Source organism: Scylla paramamosain, chromosome 23, assembly GCF_035594125.1.
Source record: "Scylla paramamosain isolate STU-SP2022 chromosome 23, ASM3559412v1, whole genome shotgun sequence".
In the NCBI taxonomy this organism is placed as follows: Eukaryota; Metazoa; Arthropoda; class Malacostraca; order Decapoda; family Portunidae; genus Scylla; species Scylla paramamosain.
The window spans coordinates 20,480,451-20,503,959 of NC_087173.1; the positions used below are offsets into that span (position 1 = coordinate 20,480,451).

The window sequence follows — 23,509 nt, forward strand, 5'->3', positions numbered from 1 at the left end:
GGATAAATCTCTTTGTGGGGGAACATCCAGAACTGTGTGACTGGTGGGATAGTTTTGCCTGATATTCTCAGGAACATACATCCCTCAGTTGTCTGGGCACCTCTAAGGCCTGGTATGGGCCAACACATCCTCCCATGATGGGTCTGGATGTATGTATACAGTTGTAGTGTGAGAGGATGGCTGGTGTGGAAAGTCAGCCAGCTGTTACATGTCAGTTGTTGCCAAAGCATAAATTTTTATCTGAGTTTGCTATGGTCACAGTCATCCCACTGTGTTTCCCAGCTGTCCTCTTGTGGGGCATTCTGCTTCTGGCCTGTGGAGTTCTGTCACAACTTACTAGTTAGGGATGCATGGCATCTGATTAATTTTAAAGGTGAAAAATAATCATTTGTGTATTATTGATGGGCTGGAGAATTTTATTTTACTCTTTTTATAGAAGTTAATAGATCACCTATCATTACAAGAAGCATTGCAGCACAGCAGTATTTTTCCTTTTGATCAAGTGATTATCTGAGACTTTAAACATTTAAGAAAGAATGCAATGCCCTTCAGCTCTTCAGTGTTGTGTTGCCGGCAGAGTTAACACCAGTGCACTGCTCACCTGTGTTATTCATGGGAGCCAGAGCCAGAGCCAACAGAAATGCCTTAGTTGTAATGGCTACTGGACTGTGAGCATGGTGTGCACTCGAGCCTCTGCTGCAGCATATTTGGGCTATTTATTCAGAAAATAGATGTGAGGTGTAGAAGTCTTTATTCTTTAATAGTTCTGCTAGTTTTTGCAAATGTGTTTTAGCAATACATGTGTCATAAGTTAATTGGTAGAATTCATGAAGTATGTCCACTTGAAAACAGTCATGTAATTGGCACAGTTATCTTGCAGCACATTAGTTGAATACATTTTCTGTTTACTTAAAAAGACAATGCTTCCTAGAGTAATGCCTCACATGAGTTTATGTGCTCTTTCTTGAGAGGAAGCAAATAGCAGTTTGTTGACTACTGCTATACTTTATGTATTGTGGATGCCACATGTTACGTTCTGGGATTTGGTCACCAAACAAAACATAAAAAAAGAAAAAAAAATGTACATGTACCTTGGCTGAAGAAAAGTGCATAAAAAAAAAGTAAATAATTAATAAATAAAAAAATAATAAAAGGAAATAGTTTCAAAAGAAATGTATAAAAAAAGGGAAGAAAGACAAGGCATCCATAAAAGTGTGTCTTGTTTGTATAGAGAATAATGTCTTTGATAAGAGGAAACCGAATATTTGCTTGTTATAAGAATTGATAACTAACAGCTAATACTGTGTACACCCTTTGTGTCAATTCTTCCTCAGACAGTGTATAACCCTGAGGGTGGAAATGGGCCAAGGTGCTGCCTCTTGGAAGAATACCTAGTAGGGAGGGATGCATGGATGGGACCAAATGGAGGCTGTTCTGCTGCAGTTGTCCCTTTGGGAAAATTATTAGGAACAAGAGTCAGATAGAGGCATAGGTAGGTAGATAGATAAATAGATAGGTAGGTAGAAGGATTGATAGATATCAGATGACCAGTGAGTCTAAAACTTTGTGTTGTATTCCATAATTGAAATATGGTAACTGTAACTTGGATTTCGGCAACAAATGTTTGCTGGTGTAGTTTTCCTGTGAGACAATTATTAACAATATGAAGCTCAATCACTGTTATCTTTGTGAGGTGAGCAAGGTTATGGCGATAGCTCTTAAGACTCTACATGACAAAACAGAGATATTGGGCTTTGTGTCCACACTTGGCCAAGACCAAAGTTCCAATTATTGGAGAACTAGTGGATTAAACTTTATGGTGTGTCATTACTTATAGTGAGGACATTGATATCTCAGGGAGCATACCATACCAGGCTTAGATACATACATAGGTCATAAGAATATTAGATTTTATGTGGAATGGTCCAGCTGTGGTGTTGTGGACCTGTTCAGTGCTGGCAATGCCTGGCTGGAAAAACTGAATTTGGATTGTGTAGCTGCATCAGCTTTCAGTCTTGCTGCGCAGTGCTGAGACTTGGATGCCAAACAGCTCTTTGAGATGTGTTGATCCCTTCACCAACACAATGAACATCAATTTTTCAGTTTCCAAACTAATTGCATATGGTTTCCTTAATTCTTTTGACCATTTGAATTTTCTGTTCTAGCAGTTGCTGGCACAGAACAGGTTCACTGAACCTTTTCAAAATTTACTAATAGGGAAGTTCTATGAAGTTTATCACTCACTCATCTCATATTTAACTTGGAATCTTTTCACTCAATGTCCCCTTCACTCCTTTACTGATACCATTATCTGTATGCTCTCATATTTGACAAACAACTCTCTATACAAAATTGTATATCAAGAGTGACATTATAGAACAGGGCATTCTGAGCTTGATGTCACTTCTCAACATGGTGGAGAAATCCTGGTGGCTTCCAGTGCCTCAAGACATGTTTTTCCATCACTCATCTAGACTCAGTCAGATATGAAGTTGTACATTTCTGTAATGCTTTAGTGACCCTTTTCTTCAAGTTGGACTTTCATTCACCATTTGACTTTCACCAAGACTTAATTTTTAAAGGAACTTAAATTCTTACTAAGTTACCTTTCATGAAATAATGCATTTTAAACCACTTGTAACAGGTTTTTCTCTTCCCCTGCATGGAAAACACTTCATGTGGGAAATTTTCACACACACACACACACACACACACACACACACACACACACACACACACACACACACACACACACACACACACACACACACACACACACACACACACACACACACACACACACACACACACACACACACACACACACACACACACACATTTCTGCTACATCTACATCTCACATTTACTACATGAAATGAATTGAAGACCCACATCCCTTGTGTGCACCATGCACTTACTGTTATTGTTTTTTACATCATACCAGTGCAATAATCACTTGGTATTCTGACTCCTTCATTCTTTTCATTGGTAAAGCTCAGAACAGTCTGGCTTGCTCAGTTTTTCCATTTTCACATGACATGAACTCTTGGAGCTTGACCATCTTTCTTCTTAGGAATAGCATTTACAGTAATGGGATTTATTGTTACATGTGTTTTGTAGTGCTTGGCTGATCATCTTTTCACATATAAAGTGCCTTCATAGAATAACAGGGTATCTTTGGAGAGACCATGTGTCAAAGGAACAGTTGCTCTGTAAGACTGAATTAAGACATGAAATTCACACACTCTACAAATATCAAGAGTATCTATTGTCATGCAGCATGCTTGCCACAGGTAGTTACTGCTGGTTATGTTTTATGTGAGTGCAGAAGGCAAAGGGGACCCACAAGCTTGTGTGGCTGAGCTGGAAGGTGGGTCCAGCTGAAACTTGTTCTGAAAAGGAAGATTGCTTCTATAAATTCTCTTAGTGAGGGAGTGAAGGAAATGGTTTCCTTGTATGTGTGCTCCTTATTCATAGTGAAAACTTTCACACCACTATACACAACAAGCATAATTTTGTTCCTTAAATGTGTATGTATGTAGTGTGTTTGCTAAGTTCATGTTTGTAAGATTTGGATGAATATTTAGAAAATTTAATTGCCATTACTTTTTTTTTCTTTTTTTAGCAAGATATGTAGGTAATATGTTTGTTATACCACAGGTCATTTCCAGTCTCATCCATCCTGAAAGCAGGAACTTGTTTGGGGTGAAATGAGCTTTACAATGTTTGATAATAAGTATGTGCTTGGCCAGCAGCCTCCATGGCTCCCTAATGTTGCCTCTGTGGCTCCTCAGTGTTGTCTTTGTGGCTCACCAGTGTTGCCTCTGTGGCTCCCTAGTGTTACCTCTGTGGTTCACCTGTGTTGCCTCTGTGGCTCACCAGTGTTGCAGGGCCATGGTGACAGTTGGGCCAAGCACTGCTCTCCTCTTACAGCTGGGGCCACCCCACAGCATGAGGGGTATTCAAGTAGTCATTTATTTTGTACTTAATAAAAACTGTGATATTTTATATTAAAATGCAGTTGTGAGAAAAAAAAGAAGTCAAATGGGCAAAATATTTACCTTTACCTCTACCTGTCAGTAATTCAACTCGTGGTTGAGTGACAACATGTTCACATGAACACTCAAGCAAGTGTGTAAATATGTATGTACAAGCAGCAGTCCCCTTATTATCTTCATTATGCTATGCAAAAAATTATAACCTGAAAAAAAATCCATGAAATATAGAAGCAGAATTTCTAGTAGTTAGTTGCAAGCATTGTTCAGAGGGGAAACAAACAACACTGAAATGGAGTGCAAGGGTTCTGCCAACACTGGCTCAGGGACATGGAAGATCCATTCCAGTCATTAAGTGGCCTTGTCTTGGTGAGACTGTATTATGTGTGGTGGATAACTGCTCCCAGTCATTCTCATGTCAGCCTCCACCAGACAGCTTACTCACTAATTCCAGGGTTTCTCAGCTTTTTGTGTTCCCTTAACAATATCTGTGATGAATACATAAGCTGTAGATTTAAAGTTTTGAATTTGTGATAGTGAGGAAATCCTCCTATAGTTTTAATTTTAGTTGTACGGAGCATTATGTTTGTATATTGTATTTGCTTTTGTATGTACAATGGTGATGTTTGTATTATCATTCTTCTTTGAAAATAATCAACTGAGGTAGAAAATCAATTGATTTGAAATGTATGTATTAGATTTTAACACTTGTGTTATTGGAATGTTGTGTTTCTTCAAGACTGTGGTGTTATTTTCTACTTTGGAATAGTATTTTAAGCAATAGGAATTATGTACTGTAAGTCTTTATAAAATGTTTGTCATAACACTAATTTTGTAAAACAAGGAGGTTTTGTACTCAGCATCATGATGGTTAATTTATTCCATTTTACCTTCATTGTTGAGTAAGATATACATGTGTGCTGATGATTGAATGGATGTGAGAAACAAACTCCACTAATGTCTCTACATTAAAGTCAATGGAAAATTCAAATATGCAGTTTGAGGTTGAAAGAAATGCCTCCCATTAGACTGTCAGATTATAGAATTATAGGTGATGAAAGAAAGAAGAATTTAAATGTTTTTCATAATGTGAAGATACAATTATAGAACATCAATGGTTAAGTGAAGAAAATAGAAAAGTTATATTTAGATTTGAATGGTGGATGGAATGAATGATGTGGAAGATGTGTACCGTGCATTGTGAGCTCAGGCTATTATGTCAAGCTTATTTCAGAACATTTGAGATTAATAAACAGCATTTCGAGCACTTCCAAAGATTTCAAGTTGTCACAGTATTATGATGGTTTTTTGTCACAGTTTGTTATAGTTATGCTCTTAAGATCTTTCATGAGATTGGAATAATATTGGTACTGTATTTGGGGCCACTTTCCATGTTACACAACCAAACAAGATGCCACAGTGATGTAGTAGAAGACTCGAGCAAGACAAGAATGTTTGGATTGAAAGAGATGGTTTCTCCTCTGCCATGGCTGCCTCCCTTGTGGCAATGCCTCCAGAGGCTGCAGGGGACTAGATAGATAGATACATGTATAATAGAAGACAGAGTTCCCAGTATTAGGTGTGAAGCATGGAAGGTGAATGGCTCAAGCTCCAGTGTACCCTATTTGATATGCTGTGTTTGGTGCAACCACTCAGAACTACCCATAAAATTTGAGTTTGTGAACATTGTAAGTACATAGTAAGCACAAGGCTAGTGCTTGCTATTTGATTTTTATAGCAGGTGTTACGATGCTTTCCTTTTTACTTCCTATAAAAGTACATGAATTACTTTTTTGTAAGTTGTAAAAAAGAAATATTTCTACCCTGACTGTTAAATGATTCAGTTTGACTTTTCAACATTGTTAAGTAGTCATTACAGTACAGCAGGAAATAAGCTTTTCTTAATACAAAGAATTTGAGACCATCAGTATATCTATTTATTTATCTGTCTATATGTATTTATCTTTTTATCTGTATTTCTGTCTTTGCCTGTCTAACTATCTATCCATCTATACACTTACACACACACTTACACACACACACACACACACACACACACACATTCTGTGGCAGAGTTGGATGAATGCATACTGTATGTGTGTGTATGTTGATCCGCTCACACCACTGCAAACAAGATGGAGTTGAAAGCTGTTTGTCTCATCAGTTTCTTTCTGCAACTGACTCTTTAGTCTGTCACATCACATGTGTCACTGCAGGGATTACAGCACAAACCAAGGTCAAAGGTTTTAATGTATATTTATTCATCCTGTAAACTATTTAACTTATTACTGACTCATTTAAACTGAAGCAATCTCACAGGCATTCATCCTTCTTAAAATTTTCTTTATTTTTATGTATTTTTCTTTTTATGAGAACTTGTGAATCCTTTTTTGTATTATGGTAGTCAATACATTTTCTTACACGAAACCTGTAGTTTGAAAATTATTTATTTAATATATTTCATAAACAGTCAAGGATATGTATTTGTGGCTGAATTTGTTTCAAACATTGCTTCAAAATAATGTACCTTTGGAGCATTATTCAATGTCTTGGTCAGTCTTGTCTGATTTAATTTCTTTTTACTTGTGCAGTGAAGTCAGTCATCAGCATTCATTAAATAATTGATAGGATTGAGCCATCCAACAGCAAATAAGGTTTTCAGAGAATAATGTATTCAAAACTGAAGTTTGTAGAGCTGCTGCCAAAAGATTACCCACCCTCAGCCACTGCCTTGGTCCTTGGTGCAAGAACCGTCTCCAAGAGTTGTGTGTTGAATCTCTTCTCATGCTCTGTTCCTACCATTGCTAGAAGCACTGCTGCATTTGTGTGTGGATCACTTGACTGGCTTGCATGTCATGTGTTTCCATTGCATTTGTAGCATTGCTAAATTATATTTTAGCAAGTGTGGTTGACTTGTCAGTTTTCAAACCACATTGTTAGTTTTAGAAAGACCTCTTGATCAAGGACCTTAACATTCATCAGCCACATGTTACCCAGCACATCTCAGAAGTCTTTATTACTCCAGTATGCAAAGGACTGTTGGTTGTGTGTGGTCCATAATTATGATTTTCTTTAGTTTCTATTGTGATATTATGATGTATTATTTTTTAAAAGGACAATAATTGGATCTATCTACTGTTGTATATTTAGTTTAACTGAAATAGGGTTTCTTTTAGATTGGTCTATCTATAATTTTGTTTCCTAATGGTTGTAAGTTAATCTAACACTAGTGTGTAGTGAATGAGGGTTTGTTTTGAATTGGGCTATCTATCTATCTTTCTCTGATGCCTCACTCCCTTAGGAAGCTTCCCTTCAAAAAGGCAGCCATGGCAGAAAAGCTTCCATCTCTCCCCATCCAACCTCTTCCACCTTGTGCTCTCTCTCTCTCTCTCTCTCTCTCTCTCTCTCTCTCTCTCTCTCTCTCTCTCTCTCTCTCTCTCTCTCTCTCTCTCTCTCTCTCTCTCTCTCTCTCTCTCTCTCTCTCTCTCTCTCTCTCTCTCTCTCTCTCTCTCTCTCTCTCTCTCTCTCTCTCTCTCTCTCTCTCTCTCTCTCTCTCTCTCTCTCTCTCACACACACACCTGTAACCTGTACCTATCTTATCCTTCCACTTTATTAGCAGCTTTCCTCTCACCCTTGGTTTCATTAATTTTTTTCTTCACATTCATCATTTCTCTTCTCAGAGCAGTCAAACTATCAGATGGTATTTCTTATCCATTTTTGCATTTCCACATCATGTATACATGTATTGTCCTCACTCACACATCATGTAACTTTGTGTATCCTTCATGGATTACCCAGTTGTGCAGCACATTCTTGACTGCTGTTCTCTGTTCCATAACCCTAGTCTGGTCATAAGGTAAACATTTTCAAAATACTATTTTGTAAACTTCTCTTTAACTTCATGGACAGATTTCTACTTTTCATTACCCTTGTAGTGGATCTTATGACACCTTTCTCACCTCTCCCTCTCTTATTTCTCCTTTCATCTCTCTGTGTTTGCAAAATACTATCTTCAAATGCTTAGATTCCTCTTCCTTCATTCCCTCTTCTGAGACTACCTCATGCTGACCTGCTACAAGCATGCTCACCCTTTAAGATGCACAGAAGTTACACACCTTTACTTTCTTTCCCTCAAAGACTCACCTTACTTTCACCAATATTAACTTTTAACTTCTTTTCACATATACTATAGATTGGTATTTTCAATAAATATTGTAGTTTTCAGTTTGCATGATGGTGTTACATGAGTATTTTTGTACTTTTGTAAATTATTAGTGCACATTACAGTGGGATATGTTCCTTCCTCCTGTTATTGCAGTGATGGACAGTACAAATAAATCAAAGAATGTACTATAACATTTTAATAGCCATATAGAACAGTACAAGTATTAATATCGCACATAAGAAAGCTCATGTATATTTTGTATTATATACTCTCACATTGGAAATTCTACAAATTTATATATGTACAAGCTACAAACTGGATAATCCAGGATTTGTACAATAGGTAAGAAACATTCCAATATACAGTCAGAATTATTCAGGTAAAAATTTTAAATTATTATTGTTGAAAAAAAAATCTTTTAGAAACCTAGTAGTACTTAGGACTCAAAAACCAAGAAAAGCAGTACAGGATGTGTGTGTGTGTGTGTGTGTGTGTGTGTGTGTGTGTGTGTAAATAAATACTTTCCATTGTAATATCAGCCTGAATCATGAGAAGTGATGTGTTTGTTCTGAGAGTAAGTTAGCTTCAAATTGACATTTACAGTATGTAATAAACATGCTTTGTTGTAAGAAAACTGACAAGCAGAGGATTATGTCGGTTGCCAGTGACTTGCAGTTTAGTTCCACATAAAGGAAAAAATAGGTTTCTGGTTACACTGCAATTCATGCCATTCACTTAACTATTCATAAATATGTACAGCATTATTTGCTTAAATGAGGAGAGATCTCAAACAAATTATTAGACACCTGTTTCATAAGAATTACTGTACCTAACATAGAGCTTACTATAGAGATTTGCATCTCACTAGAAATCTGAGTCCTACAAAATAGCTACTGTACAGTGCAAGCCAGCAGAATTGTTAATGTGATGCAGTGTTATAAACATGAATATAATCTAAATATTTCATATCTGACATCACCACTACATATTGGGCATTACTTGCGTATGACTGTAGACAACCAGTACTAAGTGGAGTGTGATGGGATTTTGATGGGGTGCAGACCACTGCCACTACTCACAAAGGAGCAGATCACCCTTGTCTCCTCCACACAGGAAGGTGATAGCATAGTAGTATGATAAGGAAGCACCACATCAACATGTAAGACATGATATCCATCAAGCACTGGTTGCCTACATACAACCAAACTCACACAATGCCTATCAGTGGGAGATGTAAAGTATGAATAACATTCATATCATATTCCTGCAGATAGTACAGCAGGAAAGTTTCTGGGAAAACAAGAAAGCTGCCCAGCACATCACAGACAACTTTGCTGACTTCCACTGTACTTTTCTCTGATAAACACTTCATTAATCATTAACAAATTCTTCAGTTAACAAATAATATTTCAGATATAAATGATACAACTTTAAATTCAGTCCAAAATGTCAACAAAGCTATATAACTCTAATATTGAAATGAAAGAAACATGTAGCTGCAAAGCAAGATGGGTAGGAAAATTCCCTGTGTCTCAACATACAAACAGCAAGTCATTGCTACCTTCACTTGAAGCCTCAGTCACCAAGTCCACAGTGCAATAAATTGTTATGTTGCTTTCATAGCTCACTAAATATTACTACCAACAGTATTTAAAAATATCAAGCACAGTAAACTCTTCCTAAAAGAAAAAAGGAAAAAAAAAAAATGTTTTGATGTACTTATAATGAGCATGTTCTAAAAAAAAAAAAAAAAAAAAAAAAAAAAAAAAAAGTCAATCCATAAAAAACACTCTGCATGAGGTGCCAGGGAGCAGCAGCATCCCCAGTGTTGCATGAGGTGCCAGGGAGCAGCAGCATCCCCAGCACACTGGAAACAAACCAAATTGTCTAGCACAACACGCTATTGCAGATCACTATTAAGCAGCACTGCAAACTAAATATTTATGACACACTGCAGATCACCATTAATGCAGTACTGGCAGTATTCACCCTAGACCAAATGAAACAATGTGGGTCACACGTGAGAGAGAGAGAGAGAGAGAGAGAGAGAGAGAGAGAGAGAGAGAGAGAGAGAGAGAGAGAGAGAGAGAGAGAGAGAGAGAGAGAGAGAGCTGTGATATACAAAATCTTGCCTTTGTGTGAGCTGTATAATGATGTATGATATGCATGAGTTAAAGGTATATATATATATATATATATATATATATATATATATATATATATATATATATATATATATATATATATATATATATATATATATATATATCAAATATACATACATAATTACATATACATTTGGTTCTGTATATGATAACATGTTTGCATTACATCAATACTATATAAAAATAAATACACACCTATACATTTCTTAAATCAAGCATTCTTATTGTTGGCCATCTTAGTCAAGATGGAAGATAGTGTTTAATTTATCTAGCTTATTCCATATGAATTCACATTTCCCAAATGTAATTTAATCACCATACAGTTCCCATATTAGTTATTTGAAACCCAAACTCTTCAGCTAAACACTAAACTTTCTCATCTGGTAACACTGACATATCAGCATCACATCCCATTTGTGTGACATATTTCCGTGAAGGACAGCAGCAGCAGAGCAGAGACAGGTGCACAGGACTTTTGGTACAATGACGCACTTGAGAACCACAGGGATGGAAGGTAACAGACAACCTAAATATTGAATATCAAGGAAAATAGGTGGAGAATGTTGAGGACACTTAGAAGACAAATACAGATTTTAAGAAAGTGAAGTAGTTTACTCAGTTTCACCAACTGTGTCCTTGTAAATTAGTGACCTGAGAACACATGAATGTGGTAACTGTCAATGGGTGAAGCTCTCTCCAAATGACTGGTCCAACCATTGCTGTTTTCTTTTACAACATGCAGTAAATTAACTGTACTACCAAAATCCTTATCTATTTGTAGCATGATAAATTATTTTCATCTATATGCATAATCAAATATTTTCTTTAGTAGTAATATATAACTGGTATATATATATTCTCAAATAAGACAAGAATACATAGACCAGTCAGCAGGTGAGAACACTGCCCACTGACAGTGTTATCAAGTCAGCATGCACTCAGGTGGCAAAATTACAGGGATGGAGTCTGTGACACCAGCTATAGAGGACTAGATAGATACAATAAGACATGATATGGAGATGTACTTGAAAGCTGTGAATACACTGTGGCTCAGGGTACAAGGAAAAAGATACAGAGCCCACAGACTCAAGAAATTTGCACAGGTGAGCTTACAACACGAGCACTGTGAGTCTGCACTTTCAGCAAAGCACATCCACCTGCATCCAAACCTATTCAAGTGGCTGACAAGATTTGCCAGAATTAGTAATGAGTTTCTTTACAACAAAGAACACTGAGGTTACGTTTGTCTATTCACCTCTTAACAACATGTGTATGAACATTACAATCAATATTGATAATCTGGCAGTCACTGCGAGTAGTAGTGCTGGTGGTTGTTAATAAAATAATTAAAAACTGCTCCACATCTGCAAGGTTTACACAGGCACTAACAGTGGGGCAAACTCTATAGCTTGTGTCTTGTTGTAGGGCTTCCTCTCAACACTGCTTTTGTAAGCTATGCACTCTATATAGGAATAAGGGGAGGATATTTCTAATGGTTACTTATATAAATGCATGGGTGTTAAAATAAACTGTAATAGATACCCACTTTGTAACTATCACAAATTGTCTTGTTAACCATGTTACTCAGCTTCTTCATTTAAAAGCACATAACTCTAGATCCAAAATGTTGAACAACACTTTACAAATGTGTCACCATCACACCATTGATCAATCAGTCATAAGCTTCCTCCAGGGCTGTCATTTGTCAACTTTATGTACAATGTAAAGCATGTACACTTGGCAGAAAATATTTTTTTACACCTATGTCTGAAGTCAAATTCTATCAGAAAGGTTAATAAATTTGACAGTGTGATGCATAGATGTCACACTCAAGAGTGCAGCCTCAGCATGCTATATTAGCAGTGGCAGGCTGTTGAGTAAAATCAATTTTTTTAGAGGCACATCAGATTGAGGAGTAAAAACTCTTATGGCAAGTGTACATTTAGTACTAATATTAATTATTATCACACAGGAAACACTGATGACCTCAGTCTAACTTGTTTCCTTAAACCACCGAATCATCATAAAAAAAATATCTAAAAGATGAGAAATATTAATATTAAACAAATGTTGAATTTATCCTTATGAATGACATGAATTATATATAATTCATGAATTATATATCATTCATGTATAAGTCTACAGATCTTGAGAGCACCTATAAAAAATTCAACAACCACATAAAGAAAGTATTGCTTAAGATGTCAACTGCTGTAGAAAATTACAAATAAAAATTTAACGATCAGCACCATCACATATCTCACTCAGCTGAGGTCTGCTCTTCCCTGTCCAATTCAGAGCTGACTTGCCTCAGTCACTCATCCCACATGGTACACAAAGTTCATCCCTCAACATCCTCCAATGTTGCATCTAGTCACAAATACAATATATATATATATATATATATATATATATATATATATATATATATATATATATATATATATATATATATATATATATATATATATCCTCACTATGATCATAATGAACTTATTTGTCTTGTTGGCAACAAGACTACAAAATTACATCTCTAGTAACAAACAGCCTAAAAGCAAGGGTCAAAGTACAAAAACTACACATCAAAGTTTTGTACTAACTCTACAAATCAAGGCAGGAACACTTGAGCCCTGATTGTGGTCCAGTTGACTCTCCTGATGATTTACTAATCTATACTATAAATGAGGTGGGAAGAGGGAAAGGGATGAGGATATTTGTTGCATCTGTCCATATTTTGCAGATTAAATAGGTACATCACACACTAGTTTGAGAAATTCAGTGATACTGTATAAGTTAAAGCTATTGACTTATGCAGAGACTACATGGAAGGACAGGCTGCACTGCCCATCAAACAAAAGCTGGTAACTCTGCGAGCTAGTGCTTGCCTTGCTACTCTGAATTTCACCAATAACTTTATGCTGTTGTTATCAATACACAAATATGAATATTCATGTCCATTAGTGCTGAGGGGCAAAATACCAGAAACACACTCCATGCAATGCTATGGAGTTTTGAAAACCTTGTGGCTGCTTCAGTGTCCTATTCAGGATAGCAATAATTTAGGTCATTCTCACCACAGGACCAAAAATTAAGATATGGAAATTATCTCTTGACAAAAGAAGACTTGGGATATTCATCAATTCTGTTTCCACAAGATAATTTTCTGAAGGAAAGAATGAGACCAAGGCATTTGGTATATCTAATCACTTGTGTGATGTGTTCTTTTCAGTCATAATATTTTCAGAATATTAATTCTTTGGTACAAATATGTATCCTTATTACACAATTCTTTGCATTAATATCAATGTAGTGGTATTAAAACAGGATCCCTGAACTTTGCAAAGATAGAAATAAAAACTTTCAGGAAATGTGCAACACTGTGTCCTCACTGTGATTTAGTCCAGTCTTGTTTTCACTTAACAACACGTACACCACAAGAAAATCAGGCATAGTCAGTAAAATGTTGTGGACACAGTACTGCAGTCTGTTCTTTCTGTAGTGTCTGCATATATCCTCTTGATGAATATCAAATGTGACTTATCGAGTCACACTGAGTGAATCCCTTTTGAATTAAGTAGTCATGGAAATTCTTAGCAGCATGTACGTCTACCAAACAAATTATTTTCCAAAGGAACATCAACCAATAAATAAAGATAATGTGTGTGCTTTTGAGAATAGCCTGTCCTCAAACAAAATTTTCACATATATGATGCAGCCACCCACAACTTCACAGCACCAGTGCAAATCTTTCTGATGGTGGCCTGCTACTCCTCTCAAATGTGCTAGTAGAATCTTACCTGAAACCTCTCCATCACCTTAACAGTAAGTGTGCAGAGTAATGTCTTTGCAATGATTTGTGACTGGAATCTGTAACACCAGACTGTGTCACCATGGAAGCCCTTAGCTGGTCCATCTAAATTTTTTTTATAATCAGCAATGCCACATCCATCCCCTCTCAGTGAGTGAGTCTGCAGTGGCCAGCAACATGGTGAACTTTCTGTCATCTCAGGATTCAATGGTAGTAGTATAATCCATCTGCTATGGACAGGTGAGAACAAAGTCCCCCAAAGGGTCCTGCCCCAGCCACACAGAGCACCTAAGTGCCTTGCAGCAGCTGAGGTCACTTCATTTACCTGGTCCTCTTGCATGGGCATTAAGTGGGTGGTTACCTATGTGGCTATTTTCAACTGTCACTAGTAACTATATCTACAATTACTCATTTCTTGCTGATTGTGATCAACAAAACTAAGAGGTGAAGATTTCTTGAAACAATTATTACTGGTATTTAGTTGAAAACAGCCTACTACATAAATCAAAATGTGTTTTTTGTCAGCAACAAATATTTCATTAACTATGAATTCTAGACATTAATACAGAAGGTGCAACATGGATGCAGTTTTTTTTTTTGAGGTAAGATAACACATGAAGATGAACTACATGGGAGCTTTATCCCACAGATCAAGAATAAAAACATCAATCTCACAAGCTTTGAGCCTGTTGCTTAAAGGGACTTTCTGCTGCTCTTCTTGCGCTTCTTGAGTTTGGGGGGCACAGGGTCCAAGTCTGATGCAAGTGTTTGTGGGGGTTCACTAATGATCCAATCTAGAGTAGGTTGGGATGTGGCTGGCTTTATGGTCTGGGATGTGATGGTGCCAGGCAGGTCAGTTACACTTCTTGCAGACACCTTCTTTTTCACCTTCTTAGGCAACAGCTTGAGGCGTTCCCCTGCTGCCCCAGCCACCGCTGGTAACCGGTCCATGCTCTTTGAGAGTGACTTGAGGGTGTGCTTACTGGAACGTTTACTGGGGGTGGACAGAACTTTGGTCACTTTTTTTGTTGATGGAACTACAACTGGTGACTTGGGCTGCACATACAGGTCACAGGAGGCAGCTGTGGTAATGATACTAAGTCCTGGACTGCTCTGGCTGGCCTGAGGCTCGCACACTGAGGACAGTGGGGAACGAGGTGACAGAGGGCTTTGGCCAGCAGCATAAAACCCCTCCTGTGAGGGAGATAAAGGGTTGCATTTGCGTTCACTGGCCTCCAGGCTTGGCAGGTTGTAGAAGGAGGTCTCCTTAGGCTTAAGGCTGGACTCCTCTGTGCTGGAGCTAGAGCTTGGGCAGACCTTCAGTTTCTTAGTACCCGAAGCTAAACCCTTGCTGCGCTGTCTCCGAATTTTCTCAACCTTCTTGACCAGCTTGGGGCTCTCAGGAGTGTCTGAGATAGAGAGCTTTACATTGAGGTTTGGGGTGAGACTGACTGATGCAGTAAGACTGTGCTTGCTTGAGGTCATCTTACTGCTGACCATCTTGCTTTCAGCAGAGATGTGGCTGCTCTCCCCCAAGTCAGTGAATGTGAGGGAGCGGGACACACCTGTTTTTATAGGTGATGGAGCTTTTAACTTCTGGGACTTGGGCTTGCATCGTGGAGAAAGGCTTCCGGGGGTCATGGGCTTCTTTGCGCTGGTTGGTCTGGGTCTTGGTGGTCCCTCTGAAGTCTCACGGGGCTCCTGATTCTCTGCATCCACAGTAAGGCACCAAGAGTGTCGTCGGACCCGCTGACCACGTGTCCTTGGTAGTCTGGGGGAAGCTGGGGTACTCGGGGGACCCTGTCTACTGAGGCCAAGTCTGGGGCCGCTTGCAGCCACTCTTGTCCCTCCAAGTCTTTCAACACCAAGCTTGTTTGAGGTGCGGGATGTGTAAGCACGGGGTGTTTGCTGGCCAGCCAGTTGGTTGCGGGGGGAGAGTGCAGAGGAAGTGAGGAAGTGGTGGAGCCATGTCCGTACCCCAGCTAGACTACCATACTGGGACTGGGGCAAGCGTGACCATTCACACCCACCTCCCACCAAATCCAGAAGACTCACGCCCAGCTGTCGTCCACACTGGAAGAAGACATGCATCGTAAAAAGTGTGATGTTTCACAAATCACTCAACTTGTCAAAAAAGAGATTCACTTTGTGACAAGTATCTCTTTCTGGATAAAGGAAAATACATTAAAAAAATTAGTAAAATATTATTAGAATAAGAATGGTTTGCATTTAGATAAATTACTGATATGAGTAGCTAAAAACTATTGGGTGCACTGCAATGTAGAATGTAATGTTTAAACTAGTCTATTACATAAATGTCATAGCCCATCAATTATAAAGCTAAGGAATTCTTTTCCTAGTGATAATGCTGTGACAGAAATATGTACATATTTAAGGTTATGGCAATTTTTTTCTTATCATTATTCCTGTCTTCAGCTGTGTTGTCCCTCCCATAAGGACCTGACTGTGGAGTTGTGCCAGTTTGTGCATTCTGAACTAACTTGTCTTATGTATCGTGACACACTTGAAATATGCAAAAAAAAAAAAAAATAAATAAAAAAAATAAATAAAAAATAAATAAATAAAAAATAAATAAATAAAATAAATAAATAAAAATAAATAAATAGATAAATAAATAAACAAACAAATAAATAAATAAAATCATTCTCAACATCTGAATATATAATCATTAACTTAGTCTTAAATCTGCTATCTACTTTTCTGTAAACAAAATAAAATTTAAGGAAGGGCATAATTTCAGATATGAAGCAATGATTACACTTTATGGCTTTATACCTGAGATGATACAAGCAGATGACTCCTAAACTATTCAAAGAAGAAAACAAGAAGCATAGTAAAGTCAGTGGCAGCTAGCCAGCACCCGACATACTTACGTCTTCAAACACAGCTGGCGTGTATTTGGGCGGGATGGTGAGTGGGCTTGGGGGAGACTTTTTGTGATCTAGGGGTGAGGGAGGAGTTGGGTTGTGGATCCTGCCTGTGTTGTAGTTGCACTCCAGTGTGTAGGAGCGGAGCAGCCCGGTGGCCCTCATGATGGCCACCCGGCCTGACCCTTCCTTGCTCATGCCATCCCTCCGATCCCTGCAAGGTTGGTGAAAGTGTCATGCCTCGGCCATTTAGAGGATGGACTTGACTCAAGAAAAACTGAGAAAGGGGAAATGTGTTAATAATGAAAAATATGGCTTAACTATAAAAAACAGATATTACCTATAATAGAATATGTGAGATAATAAAAAGCATTGAGTTTATATCAAAATGAAATTAAAACTGGACAAATATAAATGCAGAGACAGGACTAAGTAAGTATTACTCAGATCCTGTGCATTATATCTATGTACACACACACACACACACACACACACACACACACACACACACACACACACACACACACACACACACACACACAACTCACTTAAGGTACATGTTTCTTTCAGAGAAGTTACATGCTGAAAAATCAAAGTTTGGGCAGTTGATGGCAAGGAGCTTTGGGAAGAGCATGTTTTCCACCATCACGGCAGGGTCTTCATACCAGTTCCCGTAGATGAAGATACCTGAGGAAAGGATGTGATTTTGCATTAGAGAGGATGAATTAAATCACTATCAAACACATATCTGCTCTCCATTCATCACTATCATGCATAACTGCTCTTCATTAATCCATAAACATCTTTCTTTTATCTAATATTCTCTTCACAATATCCATTTATCCCAACAGTGGTCCTTCCCTCTGCATCACACTTTCATGTGAGATCTGGTTACCTTATTTCACCAACCACTTTTCTTCAATTCTCCCCACAAGTCCAAATCATTATAACATTCCCTGTTCAATTTAGTAAGCCAATTCTCTTACAAGCCCAGTCTTCCTTCACACTCCTCCTTCATTCCTCAGTCAGCCCATGCATGCTACTCTACACATGATCCTCAGACACCAGACACCCCATCTCCACTACATCAAATTTCCTCCCTGCTAATCCAGTATTCCATAAATGTAAAGTGAGAAAAAAATGTTAAATAAGCACATTATTCTCTTCTGGATAAAGCACAAACCTTTCTTGGAGGCATGCCCATGCAGATCAACATAGAGAAAGAGGCCAGAGGTGACCTTGGTCTCCTCTGGTACTGGTGTTGGAGGAGTAAGGGCAGGAGGGAATTCCTCTGTGGTGAGGTGAAGAGGTCCTGCTAAGCATCCTCCTCTGGCCACCTCACTTTCCCTGCCTGGTCTGCCACACTCAGCCTCACTCTCGCTGCTGCTGGCCACCCCACAGCCCTCCCGGCCACCCAACCGTGTCAGCACCGGGGTGGGAGGAGAGCCTGACTTAAGGACGGTCTTGTGCTGGGGCCCCACACTCAGATCTCTTTTATCTTGTGCCTCCTTCCCTGCTGGGACACTTCCCTTCCCCTGTGCTTGTTGACTAGATTCACTCACACCACTGAAAGGGTTCACAGTCTTCTCGGCTACTTGAGCTGGCTTGGGGAAGCAACCAAGGAATGCACACTCGCTCTCTTCCTTGTGGAAATCCTTGAGGAAGAGGTCTCGTGACTTGCTGCCAGCTGCCCCGCCCTCCCCACCTGGGGAAGTACCACTGTCTCCACCTGCCTTGCCTGGCAGCAGGTTTGAAAAGTCACTGACAGCAGACAGGGAGCCAAACATGGCTGTGACACCCGTCTCTGCCTCACTCACACCAGACACGTTGGAGCAGTCATCGTGCAGGTCAGATGCAGTACCACGTGGCAGTGATGCACCAGCTGCACTGTTGGATATGTCCCACCCAGAGGCTGAAGGCTCGTCCAGCTCCATGAGAGACACTCCTCGCACCCGTCCCCCACACCCAGCACCCCCGGCCCGGCCAGACTGGACGTCACTGAAGCTGTGACATGTGTCCTCATCCATTACCAGCACTGCCGGCCTCTTGGTCTCCCCCACAGAGGTATCTGTGCCTTCAGTGGATTCTGAAGTGGTGGTGGTGGTTGTGGTAGCAGGGTCAGTGGAATCTGAGGTGCCAGTGGAAAGGGAGGGGCTGGTCTCTGAGGAGGTGGGAGAGAGGTGGCCATGGTGATGATAAAGAATGACCTGACGTGCAGCATGGATGGTGGGGTGGAGGGCAGGTGAGGGGTCAATGTACACCCGGTTGAGGTTGACGCCCCGCTGGTCAGTGCGATAGTGGCCTCGCACCACACCATCGGGGTTCAGCAGCGGGATGACCTTGAACACAAACAAGTCACGCAGTCGCTCTGCCCTTGGGTCCCCAGACACAATAAAGTTGAGGAAGCCATTGAGCACAAAGCTGGAGGACGTCTCACCGGGGTGGACCCTGGCTGAGATGAAGACCACTTTTTTACCGGGAAAGCGGTGAGGCCTCAGCTGGCCTGGGACAGGGAATAGGCCAGGCAGCCGTTCCTCTCTCTCATCGGCTCGTCCGCTGTGAGAGCTGACAGTCAGAAGATCAACCCTCCAGTGATCAAGAGAGTAGGCGAGCAGTTCACGGTGATAATAGAGGCTTGGGGAGCCAGCTGGGAAACGACGGTCCAGCCCTTCCAGCACTGTCTGCACCTCTGAGTAAGTGTAGGGATAGGTGAATGCATAGTGGGTGGTGGCAGATGCATCATTCACTGTGTGCACCCATGAGATGACAGTACTGCTGTCCTCACTCTGAAGAAACAAAGCCAGTCAGTTAGCATAGGAGACTTATGACACCATACTTGACAATTTATGATATTTCTTATGCAAGAGAAAGTGAATCTGTATGAAGGAATAATTCGAATGGAAGCACGTGCAGTTTAGACACGAGTAGATGGAGATCACTAATACTGTATGAGCCTCTAGAAAGCTAAGTGGTGAGATCAGATTGAGAAACAAGTTATGGAATTAGAAATTAGGAAGGATGTGTGATAAATACATAACTACAAGCACTGCAGTACAAAAATAGTTCATACATGTATAATGAATTATTTTTTTCCAAAGGGTTTCACACCCAGTGTACTGCATCCACCCACCCTGTAGCTGCACTTCTCCTTGATGCGCTCCCAGCGGGGCGGCCGGATGCTGGACACACATTGCACCACTGGCTGCATGCCTTGTGAGAACAGCTTGGTCTGCTTGTTCAGGTTCATCACATTCAGACGCACTCGGTTCCCAACACTTCCTCCTGCGGGTGAGGTGCAAGTGAGGTTGTGGGGAATAAAATTTAGCTTGTCATTTTGTCTTCTGATCAAATAACCTTTCTTGACACAGCTTTGTAATTCCTGTTATCCACTTATGGTTTGTTTGTGGAAACAAGGATCCTTGACCAAGAGTGATTTTAAACAAACTTGTATATCATACTAATCTATCTAGTATCTAGATGTGACACTTTTTCCTAGGAGCTCTCCCAAGGGGATAGCCATGACAGAAAAGCCTCCATTTATTTTCCTCCTTGCATGTTTTCATACTCTTATTCTCGTCTCATCCTTTCCTCTCACATAATTCAGTACATAAACACACACACACTTCATACTCTGTCCTCCCTTTTCTCAGATGACCATCCTTTTGCACCCAATACATTTGCTTTACTTATTTACAATCACTCATGCAGCAACACCAAGCTCTCTCACCTCTGCAACATCCTTACACAATCCCTGCTGCTATCTGATCCCTGCAGCATCACCATGCCCTCTCACCCCTGCATCATCCTTGCACAACCCCTGCAGGATCACCATGCCCCCTCACCCCCTGCAGCATACTTACACAATCCTTGCTCCTATTTGAGCTTTGCAGCATCCTTATACAATCTCTGCTGATCCCTGCACCCACCTGAGCTTTGCTGCATCCCTTCACAAACCCTGCTGCCATGTGATCCCTGCAGCATCCCTACACACACCCTCTGCTGGCTTCCCTCCAGCATGGCCACTGTACCTTTAATGCCAAAGAAGAACCACGTTCGGTTGTTGTTCTCATACTCAGTTCCGGCACAGTCGGGACGCGTCCACAGGTTGTATTCATAATTGACTGGCAGGGGTTCCACTGATGACTGACAGGAGGAAGAGGAAGAGGAGGAGGATGAAGCAGCCTTGTGGGTCTTGCGGCTGCTGCTGAGTGAGGAGCCTTGGCCACTAGAGTGGGCACTTCCTGTGATGACACACAATGATTTATAAATTATTTATTTATTATGAAGACAACATAAGGTACTGTACACACATTGAAATTTCTCAAACTAACCAATGTTTAAACAGAGTGAACCAGCATAGTGACACCATTCATCCCCACACCATCACTCATCACTGTCAGTCAAAAGAACAAAGGCCTCCTTCACTCATTCCTATCACTTGCCTGTCTATTCTAAACCACCCAAACAAAACTCATCTCATCCTCCATTTAGTTTTCTCCCTGCCTTCTTTTTCCAAACGATAATTCTACAACTGAAAATATTCTTAAAGCAGTAAGTTTGATAAAAGTTTTCCATAACATGCAATGACTTAAAACAAAAGTTTTACAAGCTAGACTTCAAGTCCTTCCAGTAAAGACCAAAAGTTCCATCTTACCTGGTGGCTCCACCCTCTCTGCCCTGGCCAGGTTTCCACACTCAAAGTTTGAGGTGAAGGTGAAAGGTCCAATGGTCTCCTCCATGGCGGTGGTTGGGTGGCCAGCAAGCGTCCCAGTGAGAGTGGCCAAGGAGTGCTGGCCCAACTACTCTTTAACCTCACATGATGCTGCAAAGCAAAACAAAACAATGCAAGTGCTGTACCTAAAAGGCCTCACCATCAGTGTGTAAGAAGAGACGTAATGTGTCTGGGGTGTTAAAAGTGTGGCAGAAGAGGCATCCCCTCACCTCTGTCAAGTATCTCTTTATGTAAATACACATGTTTACCAGCTCCATCTTACTCAGTATTTAGTAAAATCCAATCATACTACTACTTTTCATTATCAAATGATTGTCCTGACATTGTAATTGTTTGCTTCTTGCTAAACCTGAAGTATGACAAATGTCATCAAATATTAAATACTACAACATACACAGTTATTTGTTGTCTATTGATGCTTGAATGAATGGAATTAAGTTGTTGTCACATTGTGAACACTGCTGTTGACCAAGTCCCTGAGGCTGAGTTAATTTTACTGCAACTGGTGGAAGTACCAAAATATCCACAACTTTCGCTTCCCAACCTGTATCACAGTTTTGCACTCTTAATGGATATTTACAGGATCATAGTGTTATTGGTTTATAAATGGCAATGCCTAAATACCCACAGATAGTAAAGTGTTGAAATAGGAGACTCACTTGATAGCAAACTTAACTTCCAGAGGAGCTCCAGTGTCAATACACACAACCCTGTGCCAGTCATCACCATGTCTACCCTCACAAGTGCCAGAAATCATGCATGGTCCCTGCAGCATCACCATGCCCTCTGACCCCCCTGCAGCATCCTTACACAAACTCTGCTGCTATCTGATCACCGCAGTATTCTTATCTGATATCCTTGCAGCCCATGCCCTCTGGCTCCTGCAGCATCCTTACACAAACTCTGTTGCTATTATCCCTACAGCATCACCATGCCCTCTGGCTCCTGCAGCATCCTTACACAAATTCTGCTACTATCATCCCTGCAGCATCATCATGCCCTCTCACCCCTGTAGCCCAAGGCCTCATCCTAGTGCACAGAGCAACACATCAACACAGCACACTGCTACACCAACAAACCACGCAGACTGACTGGGAATGCAGTAGCTATGGTTAAGTTTCTCACTAAAACTTACAAAAAGTCAAGTTCATCTCTGAAAATAAGAAAGGCTAGGAGCAGCAATGTTTGAGCAGCAAGTCCTGAACTGGTGAGCCCAGGGAGGCCGTCACTCCAGGCATCTTAAATCACCCTAACGACCACCACTCCCCAGGGTGCACAACCCTCACCATAACGACCACCACACGTTGACACCATTGTTTACATCCGTCAGCTGTGAGTGTGGTGGTGTCAACACATCAGCTGCTCCCACCACACACCGCCTCTCACTCCTGTGCTGCTCACCTCTCATCCCCTACACGCTTCTCCCGCACCTCTCACACCTGCTGGAGAAAATGCTGCACCTTGGGCTCACCTTTACTCGGCTTGGAGCAATTCGTGGAGGCAAAATATACGTAATGCACCGACGTTTTCTGTGTGAGGTAAACAGTGGCAGGTTCCCCACATGCCCGCCAGGGGGACGCGGCGCTAGCTTCCCGTCATTGATTTTTTTGTTGTTTTTCTTCCTTCTCGCACAATATATGAGCCCCATTGCAGAATACCAGATGATATAAGAGTCTAGCATGTCTGTCACTACCACCATTGTTCCTCTGCATTCCTTTGCATGCTTGACACCAGCATGTGCATGATAGAAAATTGT

At 40.3% G+C, this 23,509-nt stretch overlaps 1 protein-coding gene across 1 annotated transcript; it reads right to left on the reverse strand.

Annotated features, from left to right (window-relative positions):
* Positions 1-8,340: 8,340 nt before the first annotated feature.
* LOC135112379 (cytosolic carboxypeptidase-like protein 5) lies at positions 8,341-23,371 on the reverse strand. The gene is made up of 8 exons (XM_064026784.1): positions 23,225-23,371; positions 21,676-21,843; positions 21,050-21,262; positions 20,152-20,303; positions 18,205-19,807; positions 17,570-17,708; positions 17,028-17,235; positions 8,341-16,206 (listed from the first exon to the last, which is right to left on the reverse strand). The coding sequence occupies exons 2-8, from the start codon at positions 21,758-21,760 to the stop codon at positions 14,827-14,829; spliced, it is 3,780 nt and encodes a 1,259-aa protein (XP_063882854.1). The 5' UTR covers positions 21,761-21,843; positions 23,225-23,371; the 3' UTR covers positions 8,341-14,826.
* Between the last annotated feature and the right edge of the window lie 138 nt (positions 23,372-23,509).

Coding starts and splice junctions, on each gene's coding strand:
- LOC135112379 (XM_064026784.1), bottom strand. CDS start 21,760: ATGGAGGAGACCATTGGACCTTTCACCTTCACCTCAAACTTTGAGTGT. Junction 17,709..18,204: donor TGGGCATGCCTCCAAGAAAG/GTTTGTGCTTTA, acceptor TCCTTTCCTCAG/GTATCTTCATCTACGGGAAC. Junction 17,236..17,569: donor GAAAGAAACATGTACCTTAA/GTGAGTTGTGTG, acceptor CCAACCTTGCAG/GGATCGGAGGGATGGCATGA.